Source organism: Adiantum capillus-veneris, chromosome 7, assembly GCF_014529385.1.
Source record: "Adiantum capillus-veneris isolate H3 chromosome 7, ASM1452938v2, whole genome shotgun sequence".
In the NCBI taxonomy this organism is placed as follows: domain Eukaryota; kingdom Viridiplantae; phylum Streptophyta; class Polypodiopsida; order Polypodiales; family Pteridaceae; genus Adiantum; species Adiantum capillus-veneris.
Window position 1 is genome coordinate 56,174,292 of NC_140937.1, and position 10,851 is coordinate 56,185,142.

The 10,851-nt window shown below is 42.9% G+C and overlaps 2 protein-coding genes across 4 annotated transcripts; both read left to right on the plus strand.

Annotated features, from left to right (window-relative positions):
- Positions 1–1,496: 1,496 nt before the first annotated feature.
- LOC147453892 (uncharacterized) lies at positions 1,497–5,648 on the plus strand. 3 transcript variants are annotated; one of them, XM_086515959.1, is made up of 3 exons: positions 1,497–1,723; positions 2,000–2,409; positions 2,523–5,648. In XM_086515959.1, the coding sequence occupies exons 2-3, from the start codon at positions 2,402–2,404 to the stop codon at positions 5,587–5,589; spliced, it is 3,075 nt and encodes a 1,024-aa protein (XP_086372085.1). In that variant the 5' UTR covers positions 1,497–1,723; positions 2,000–2,401; the 3' UTR covers positions 5,590–5,648. The 3 variants fall into 3 exon arrangements, with proteins under 3 accessions (XP_086372085.1, XP_086372087.1, XP_086372086.1); XM_086515961.1 differs by having other exon boundaries at positions 1,498–2,409; positions 2,490–5,648; XM_086515960.1 differs by having other exon boundaries at positions 1,498–2,409; positions 2,528–5,648.
- A 146-nt stretch (positions 5,649–5,794) lies between these two features.
- Positions 5,795–7,226, plus strand: LOC147453893 (uncharacterized). Its single transcript, XM_086515962.1, has one exon. It carries the CDS (start codon positions 6,171–6,173, stop codon positions 6,516–6,518), a length of 348 nt encoding a protein of 115 aa, XP_086372088.1. The 5' UTR covers positions 5,795–6,170; the 3' UTR covers positions 6,519–7,226.
- Positions 7,227–10,851: the final 3,625 nt, after the last annotated feature.

The window sequence follows — 10,851 nt, forward strand, 5'->3', positions numbered from 1 at the left end:
CATCAACACCTAGAATTACACAAATCAGGGACAAATTATGAAAACAATGTTAATGAGATTAAGACAGGTCAGCATACAAAAAAACACAACATTTTGACACATCAGCATAAAGAAAATCACAAAAACAATGACTAAGCTTCCAATTACTCAAAAGATTAAGGTCTCTAAAGTGAGTAGATCTAACCAGGTTGATAGTCACTATTAAGCAAACTGTGAGCATGTGAAGGATGCTTGAATTGAAGCTCACAACATTGAATCAAAGAGAAGGTAGGGAATTTGTGAGAGCAAAAAGAAGCTCATCATCAACTCAAGGGGGAGGAGAGATGTTGAAGATGATGAAACAGGAAACAAAAGGAAGACAACAACTCAGAGTAGGAAGAAGATGGAGAAGGAGAAGACTCAGAGCTTGCGTACGAGATCTCTGTAGTCTATCTCTCTGTATTTGAATAATAGAGTATATACAAACTCAGAGCTACAAAGCTTATATGAGACCCTAAGAGATAAGGTGTCCTTTCACACCAGATGTCCAGGGGGAAAAACCCAGTGGGAGAAAAGTGCCCCTGGTGAAGCGCGGATACACACTAACACTACTACATGTCTACAAATCCCCCCTGTAGTGATAGTGTGAATCCGTACAAGGTAGCAGATCATCATGTGTATGAGAGTAAGCCCAAAGCTTTTCGGAAAGCTTCAAAATTTTCTCGTGATAACGCCTTCGTAAATAGATCTGCAATGTTATCCTGTGTAGGATAGTAAGTTAGTGTGATCTCCCCTGCATGTAGCCTTTCCCTGACATAGTGGTAGTGAACCTCTATGTGCTTTGTTCTTGCATGAAATACTGGATTCCTTGCAACTGCCATAGCACTCTGACTGTCAACCAAAAGTCTCTCTACAGCTTGTACACATCCATCAAAGAGAGAGCAACACTTTCGCCTGCTCATTGAGGCAAGAGAGGAGGGAAAGTGCGCGTTTCACATTAGGGCACATCACCAAAGAGGAGAGGGAGCACAACCCTTGACCAGTGCACATGGGTTAAGGAGAAAGGGACGGGGGAGGCAGAGTAGTGTACCCTCCCGACAGTGCAGATCATCGTTGAAGCTCTGCAATAGAACGTGCTAAATCATCAGGGAGCAAACCAAATGACGGCCCATGCACCGAACCCCTCCTCACCCGCCATGGTGAGACACCTTCACCTGCACATTGAAAAGCTTGCGAGGCCTCGCCCCCTGGACCCTTGACAGTAGGGAAAGGTATCCTACTATCTTTCCTCGGAATCCATGCTCCCACGTGGCTCTCGGCCTCCGCCGGTCACCACATGGTCGCTTCGATTCCGAGATATCAGGAGACCTTTCCCTACACCATACCCACACAACACTTTCAAAGAAATTAGTAGAAACCCTATTTTGTGTGATATGGTTAAGTGGGACTGTGGAACATCCCCTGGTCCCTGGTCTTCTTGTCCATACACACTGCAATCGGAATGTTGTTTGAGATTTCAATATAGCTTTCACTTGGTTATACTATTTTCATTTTTTTCTGTTTCGTATTGGTCTTTATCCATGAATCCATGAAGGTAACTGGCTCTTTACCGTAGAAAAGTCAAACCCTCTCAGCTCGGGTCTCGATTCTGCAATAGTGGAGGTCGGAGCTATGGCGACAACGCGAGCTCGACCCAACCTTTTGCGGAAGCACTCGCTTTTGATGCAACTTTCTGGCAAATCAGGCAAGCAAACTTCTATCATTACCACTTTTCTCTGCTCACACACTTCAGATCCTGCACCTTCACCGCTTTAAAGGGGCGCTTTCACTGCCAGCTCGGGGGATATGCCCGATTCTACTAGCTATCATGTTCTGCAAGAAGCAGACGGCGTCGATTTTGGCTTGGCATCCTGCAAGGGCATGTTGTGTAGACCTAAGCAGAACCATCAACTGCTGAAAGCATTTGACAAAATATTTTCTGTATTTTGTACAAAGTTTCAAATCATTCATTCCCTTGCAGCTTGTTATTGGAATGGACACAACAGTCGAAAGAAGCTATCACAAGGGAGCTGAGCTAATTTTTTCTGCAACACACTTTCCAACTGCTTCCCTTGATCAAATGCTGACATTCAGGGTCAGATGCTGACCCTGAATGACATCCAGATCACAGCAAGTGCACTTTTTTGCTGTATGGATTTGAAGCTTTGACACCTTATACAGGATCATCCTATTAGCTTTGGACAGACGAAACTTCAAAGCAAACACTTGGGCATCTTTAGAAATCAAGCTACCGTAACCTGTGTATCAGATTTGCAAGTTTACCTGACCATTTGTGGAGAGTCTTCACGCTCTATCATCCAAAGCTCTTCATTGTCTCTGCTTTTTTCTGTAATTAGCGAGGCTTTTTGCAGCAGTGAGCTGCATGATCAGGTATACATTGTTAGTTTTTTACATCCTCAATCTTTTTCTCACTAGATATATTCCATGCAGTAGTTCTTTTCAAATTCCAGGTATAGCTTTAGCTGAAGGTTATACACCCCTAGTACAGGTACTTGGGATTTTGGAAGTATGCCTTTTTGGAAGCGACATCAAGATTCTCAGCAATTATCTGCCATGGATTGGTATAATCTGGTGACGGAGAGCCTGCATGAGATAAGGTCTTGCCAGAAAGCTTCCTCTTTTAAGGTGAAATTTAATCATGCCCAGTGCTCTGATGCTGCAATGGCTTTCTCTGCAAAGCTTTCAAAATTCTGGCCTCATGCTCTTCCTAATCCTCCATTCACATTGGAAGATTCGGATGGTTCCAGCTCTTCATCATCTCGACGAATCAGTATAGGGAGTAAGTCGGAAAGCTTTTCAAGCTTGGTGCATTCAGGTGACGATGTGGTCGAAAATTTTCCGGTCTTGGAAAGTTGCATACATGCTTTGAAAGAGGTATACAGGGCCATCAAAGAATTGGAAGCTTTCTTTTTGCTTTGCTGTAACCAGGAGTGGTGGAAGAGTGCTCTTCTTAGGGCTGATAATGGGGAGGTTCTTACTGTGCATATCCATGATCTTGTCTGGTCTGTTGCTGCCTTAGATGCTGCTATACATCTTGCCAAAGGTTGCTCATTAGAAGTTATTGATGCAGTCAGCTCTAGAAGGCTCACAGAATGCTATGCCGAAATGTCTAGCTTACATCACCACCACAATGAATCTGTAGATAGGAAACAACTGATCACTATGTTGACAAATTTGAATGATCAGTTTGAACGCCTTGGCAAGCGGCACAAGAGGATGTTGAGGGTTGAAGAAAAGATGAAGTATCAGATCTCTGCGTATCTTTTACACAAGCTACGGGGCTGTGCCAATTCAAGCCTTTCTACCTCACACCATGGACTACCCGATTCTCTATCTATAGATCCTAAAGACATCAACTTCTCGAAGAGGCGGCTTATTGGAAGTGGCTCGTTTGGTCATGTTTTTGAAGCGTCTTGGTTAGGGATGAAGGTTGCTGTGAAAGAACTTCCCTGTGGAGACTCACAATTGTTTAAAGAGGAAGCATCTATTTTGGCAAAACTTCGAAGCCCTTTTATTGTGCAGCTGATTGGCTGGTCTGTTGATGAGGAAGCAAATGTCTGCTACTTAGTTATGGAACTCTGCAACAGCAATCTTCGCTCTCACATTGAGGAGAGACTGAATGGAGGACCTCCTTTTTCTTTGAGAGTAGCAGTAGACATTATGCTTCAAATAGCAAGGGGGATGGAATACCTGCACAGCCAGCGTGTCATTCACAGAGATCTAAGGGCCTCTAATATTCTTGTTGATGACAGTTCAGTCAAGGAGTTATCAGTCGAAGGACATGTACGAGTAAAGCTCTGTGATTTTGGGATGGCTAAGGCGAAGCGCAACAGCTCAAAATTATTTTCTTCAATGAAAGGGTCTACCTACTGGCGAGCACCAGAGGTTTTTAGTGATTCTGAATTTTTAGAGAGGGGAGAAACTTCCAGGAAGCCTTATACAGACAAAGTGGATGTTTATAGTTTTGCAATGACCTGCTATGAAATTTTAACAGGCAAAATACCTTTTGAGGGTACTCTGCGCAAAGAAATTCAGCACTTCATCATGAATGGTGGACGACCGGAATTGCCAGCTTCCTGCCCTTCTCTTCTCTGCAATTACATAAGGAAGTGCTGGGATGGTGATGATAAATGCAGGCCTTCTTTTAAAGATATTTGCAAAGTGCTAAGGCACATAAAGCTTGTGTTGATGCGAGTGGATGATCCTGAGGATGTTTCGTTTCAGTCGGTCACGACAGAGTTTGACTACGTGGAACTTGCTAACAGTACACATGCACTTTCCCTATGCACAATTGGTGGAAGGAGTTTCAGTGACCGCACAACATTACAAGGAAGTGAAGCTAGTGGTAATGATGATGAGCTTCAATTGTGTTCACCAGTTGATCCATCAGGCTCATCACGGCCAACTCGTTCATCCACAATGCAGAGGGTACGCAGTGCTTTGTCATTCAACAACAAACCAATAGAGATAGAACCCAGAGATGCTTTGTTGTTGGGCTCTCTTCCTTATTTCATAAGAAAGTATCCTCTGCATGATCTGCGAACAGCAACAGCCAATTTTAGTGTACGGGTTTCAACCGGAGAAGCTGGTTCTGTTTTCCGAGGTGAGCTTTGTGATGATATCGTAGTTGCTGTAAAAGCAGTCAAATATCATTCCATGGAAGACATTCGCACCTTTTGCATCAGGATTGTTGCGTTAGGGACTGCCTACCATCCCAATCTTGTCCGTTTTCGAGGCTACTGTGCTGAATTACCGTCTCACTTCTTATTTGTCTTTGACTACATGGACAATCTTTCTTTGGACGGGTGGTTGGCATTGTCAGGAGATTGCAGCAGTTCTGGGGGGTCCTCAAACGATAGTGATGCCAGTCATTTGAAAGCGCCAGTTGGTTTTAGTTGGACTAGGCGCCTAAAAATCGCTGTTGGTACAGCACGTGGTTTGGCGTTTCTTCATGAGGATTGTGGACAATGTATACTACCAGTTGGGCTAAAGCTGTCAAAGATACTTTTGGATAAAGAGTGTGAGCCTAAGTTAAACAGCTTAAGCTTGATTGATGCTGAGAAGGATCATCAGTATTTCAGCCATAAAGTTTTTTTTGATAAATTGAGCCCAAAACTATTGGTTATGTCACAAGAAGCAGTCAGCGCCCTAAGAGCAGATGTGTACAGTTTTGGAATTGTTCTGTTTGAGCTTGCAGTTGGTCATGCAACGGAGCTTCCAAAGACTCCAATGGATGAGGGCTTGATGTGGTTGATGAATGAACCCGATAAGTTCTATAACTTGCTTGGTGGGCAATCCTTAGCCGAAGGAACAGATGCGAGTACTGGTTTTGGTTTGCTGGACATTGTTTGGACCAGGCCTGACACTGCTGATTTTGAAGAGGGAGACCCTCAAGCAGCGGAGAAAGCCAAGTTGCTTTTGCAAACTGCGATGTGGTGTGTCCAAGGTTCTGAATCAAGACCCACCATGAGTCAAGTGGTACGCACCCTGGAAGGAAACTTGACTGTTCCGCCGCAGCAGCTCTGGGAATCTTTCAATTCCTATTTGTAATCATAGCATTCATACATGTAACAACATTCATTTGTAAGATTTAGATACAATTTGGATCTTCCAGTTATGTTGTATGGATGTAAGTGGGTTATGCATTTTTCTCTGCATCAGAATGTAGCTTGTATGCGAAAGGAAGAAAGTTGGATTGGGAAGTGGTTTTGCCTGATTAGCAGAATCAACAGATATATGCAGCTTATTATAGCTGGCCAGGTAAAGCAGCAGGACATTTATAGACTATTTACACTAAGAGACCAGGCCAGGGCAGTTTTGAGGGGTGAATGAGTAGCCGGAGAAAGAATGTATATTGCTGACACAGGAGCTGCTCATTGGTGATTGTATCGCACCTTGAGCAACTTGATTCAACATCAAGGAAATTTGGTGTTGCTTAGTTTCATCTCAACCTTTGTGCATGTCTTTCTTGGGTTGGTGGTGCTTTTTGTTTTGAGGCTTTTTTGGCGAGTAAGAGTGGAAAAATGGAGCAGCATCCTCACTTCCCCTGTACTTTGTGTCGCATTTCTTGGAACACAGATAGTATATAAAAGAGCAGAAAGACTGACACATATAGGCTGATGGGGTAGGAAATGGTCGTGCAGTGGCCATTCCCTGGAATAACAGGCGACCACATGGCGACTGGCGGAGGCTGGGAGCTATGGTGGGAATGTGTTCTTCAGGGAGTGGCCAATGCACGACCATTCCTGGCCGTCACAGTCGGAGGGCCATACAATCCTTGTCATGTCAGCAGCAAGAATCCAAGGGCATGCGACATTAATTTCCGCGTGCTGGGGCAGCGTGAAATAAGGATTCCGGTTGCTGGTCTGTCTGCACTCGATTCGCTTACAAACTATACAGTGAGCCCTGACATTTTGTCAGCTGACGGGCTGATCATCGGTGAGCTGCTGCAGGAGACTCTTGCAAAGAAGGGACAGTAAATGGGCGGCTGAGATTGCCTGCACCCCAACCCCCGACTGTGACGGCAGTGGTTTGTATCGAACTCCAGGTGATAATGGAGTTTCTTACTTTTTGATCGTGCCGATCATGGAGTTGCACAGTGCAACGCAAGGTGAATGAAATGCTGCTTGACTAACAATCGAAGAAGCAGCAGATTACTGGGCAAGTGTTGCATGATTAAGTTGCTAGATTATGATTCACTTTTGAAGTGAAATTTTTTACTTCTTAGAGAAGGATCTCTTACGCTGCACTGGCTTCTCCATCTATTACCACACAGTCTTCATTTGTTGGGACTACATTGCTTTTACTCTGTGGGTACCTCTCTAATCTTTTACATGGGGAAATTACCAAAATACCCTTGATATTTGTGGAAATTCCCAAAATTCCCCCACAAATTTTCAACACTCTCAGATTATCACTCATATTTTGCCAAAAAATCCTAAGATGCCCTTCAATTTTTTCAAACTTCCCAAAATACCCCTTGTTAGTCTCGAAAACATTTCTAGAGACAGTTTTCTCTGCAAATCTTCATAGAAAGATTGGTTTTCTCTCAATAGAAGATGATACAACTAGAATTTTAGATGGCGTTGTGGACTCTTAATATTAAATGGTTCATATTTAAAGACACAAATGCCTCTATTTGTAAGCTCGGTGGCTTCTGATCTTAGTTAGTTATCTCTATTGTTGAAACAATTAACTATGCATTGTTGAAACAATTAACTATGCAAAAATCATAGCAAATCCATCAAAAATTGGTACGAAGGGTACATTGGAAAGATTTGAGGGATATTTTGGGAATTTTCCAAAATTTTAGGGATATTTTGGCAAACAAATAGGGATATCTTGGCAAACAAAATAGAATGCTCAACACTACTTTTTAAAAATCTGCTTGTAAAGTTTTTATAGAGTGAGGAGTCTTTGGTATAAGCACAAGTGGTTATGTCTCTCTCTCTCTCTCTCTCTCTCTCTCTCTCACATGTTTTAAGAAAGCCATCCCGAGATTCACTTTGTTATAGTCTGCTTCTTTCTTGCTCATTACTCGTTTGTGTTTTTCATAACGTACATCTTTTGTGTTTATTTCTTGCAAGTTTTGATAATATCTTCAAGTAGCTTTGTGTGCCTGCCTTCCATTCTTTTTCTTTTTGGATTTTGCTTGACTTTTGCTCATTACTTGTTTGTGGTTTTTATAAAGGCAAATTATAGTTATTAATCTAAAATGTAAATCTTTTACGGTTAGTTTTATCATATTGTGGTGTGCATGAGAGAGATAGGACCCGAATGAGTGTGTCTCTTGCATACGAGAGCAAGCTCCTTACAAGCACTACAACAACCTTCTTGGCATACACGACGTGGGTTCACACCAAGGCTGTCCGACCACACACCACACCTCCCCCCCTTAGGGAAAAAAAGATGGACATCTTTTTAGAATTTTGGGCTAGAAATGGACTCGACATGAAGGGAATGACTCCAATGCCTCATCTGGGGGGAGTGATCATCCAACGGCTTAGGGGCTAAATTCTGAGAGGACTCGCCTTGACAAAGACAACATCTTGACATAGGCAATGCATTAGGTCGCTATCCCAATACAAATGGCTAAACTAAGAACAACAAAATGAGGGCTATGGCACAACGGCATGAACATGATGTTGTTGGCGACATACATCCCTCCCAGAAGGGGCTAGGTGCGATGATAATGACTATTGAATTGCGAAATGAGCTAAAGGTAAAAAGGCTATCACTAAACACAATGAAAGGTTGAGCTCAAGGGGGTAGTAGCTCTGCTTCATGACCAACAAAACAAAAAGATCGGGCACCTTTGCAACAAAGCTGCAGCAACTCCCGCCTCTTCAAGCATACTTGAAACAAGAACATGTGAGAACTACGTTCAATAGCTACATTATTTGGAAAGATGTCTGTCGTATGGGGACACCATTGAAATTGTAGCTGGCTGGCGCATCGTAACATGTGTTCAGGTGGCTGGGGCTATGGCTCGATAGGATAGGGTTGTGGATGGACAGGGTCTTAGGGCTGATATGAGACGTGTTGATGCCAAGCTCTTCAAGCAACGGGGGCTTGTTTTCAAAGAAACCATTTCTACGGAGGACAGTGGACGGAGAACCATAGCCAGACGACTGCGCAGAGCTAAGATTGAAAGCGAGAAAAGGAATGCCTGAAAAGCCAGTAGAAGCAGGCGCACCTGTTACCATAGATGGAGGCCTTATTTGAGGCTTGATCGCTTCTTGCCACCCGTTCATCTTTGCAGGAAAAAAGAAAGAGAGAGAGAGAGAGAGAGAGAGAGAGAGAGAGAGATACAAACTATCGATCTCTTCCACACCCTGTGAAACTCAGATGTCGCCTGTGAAGAACTTCTCGCAGCAGAAGAAGGTCGTGTACAAGAATCGTCAGCCCGAAACCCTAATATGGCACTACTCTGCACTCGTAGTGTTTGTAGAGGGTGGGTCTGAAGCTAAGTGTCCAGGAGAAGATACGCCTGGCAGAATTGGCAACAACTATAGATGAGAAGAGTACTGCACCTATTCTGTGTTTCAGATCGAGTATAAGAATCCTAGTCAGGCGCTAAGGTGAACTCCATAGCTAGCCTGTATCAAAAAGGAACGCCATAGCTGCAAGAGCACGAACAAAAGCCAAGAAGCAAGAAGTGTTTCGTAACTGCCTATGCCCGTCATCTCCACCAATGTGGTGTGCATGAGAGTGAGGCAAGATAGGACTCGAATAAATGTGTCTCTTGTATCATGTGTAGTTGTTGCATTGTGAATCACCATTACACTTTGTCTCTCTAATTATTTTGATCAAGCTCACTTTAAATGTCATTCAATTTACTTTCATTTCAAGACATTACTAATACACCAAAACGATATCATCTAAATGCTGAATATGGAGTAAAAATATACAATTGTGTGAGCACATTTAATCCTAATGCTGCAGATCAACTACAAAGCATTGGATGCAAAGCAATCAATTTATGAGTTGATGGTTATATTTACCCCAACGATCCTCTAACTGATGCATCACTACCATTTAAAATGCCAATGAGCTATTGTGTTTTATAGGTGATGGAAAAGAAGGCCTATTTGGCCATTGTTGTAAGAGATTATATTTTATGTTTTTTTAATGAAATGGCAGCAAGAAAGCAACTCGTTGCTACATACTCTATCAGTGTTCACGCCAACTGATTAAACATCCATCACACTGACCGTACTAACCTTATCTATTCTTTTGAAGGTAAAGAACAATAAGGAGTAGTGAGGTATTTTGAATCCTCACTAAGAGCTCCACCAACACTCAATGTCTGCTCTTCTACTCTCTCTCTCTCTCTCTCTCTCTCTCTCTCTCTCGCACTCCGCATGCACCTCACACTCTTCAAGTGGTACCGGAGCTAAAGGTTGAAGTGTTACTTCTCTCTCGATGTTTCCCTATTTCCAACAAGCTTCATATCGGCTATGGATCGAAGCTTGGAGCTTCCATGACTATGGAGGCATTGTGACCTCGGCACATAGAGCTCATGTATCAAGGTGAAAAGGGGATGAACTCCACAAGTCACAAGGGGTGAGAGATTGAGCTTTCTTTGAGTTCAAAGAGAGAGAGAGAGAGAGAGAGAGAGAGAGAGAGAGAGAGAGAGAGAGAGAGAGAAGCAGGTTGCTCAGTTTTTGACAACTTGATAGCAGATCACTATTTTTCTCATAACTTGAGCTAGAGAACTCGGATTTAAAAACTTTTTTTTTATCAAAATGGAGATCTCTTTGAGCTCTACGACTTTGTAAAGAACTTGTCAACTAATTGGTAGTGCAGGTGAGGTGCAGGAATGTCCTAAATGAAAAGCACAGAGACTGTTCTCTCAGAAAAGATTGTGCATTCGAGTTTAGTAAGAGAGGAGAGAGAGAAGAGGGAGAGAAAGAGATAGCTTCATCTCAACTTTAGCATTGAAGGCCTCAAGACATACACTTATCTTCTTCACATTGGCATAGCGAGTGTGAGAGAGAGCACATCGGCTCTTCTCCGAAATCGACACCTACTATTGTTTTTTCCGCCTTGCGGCATCAACTTATTCCCTGACATCGATGTGTATGGACGAGTTTCCTCTTTCATAGAGGAGTGACATCTGGCATCGGTATAAATATCGACTACAAATTGTCATACGCTCTCTGGCATTATAGAGAGCGAGACAAAGAGATAGTTTGTCGGTAGTGCAAGATAGGTTACAGATTAACGTTAGTAGTAGTTTATGCATTTTTTAGAGCAGGTTTGGATTTTCATATGCATACTTGGCATTGATGTATGTGATTTGTGGTATTG

Coding starts and splice junctions, on each gene's coding strand:
- LOC147453893 (XM_086515962.1), top strand. CDS start 6,171: ATGGTCGTGCAGTGGCCATTCCCTGGAATAACAGGCGACCACATGGCG.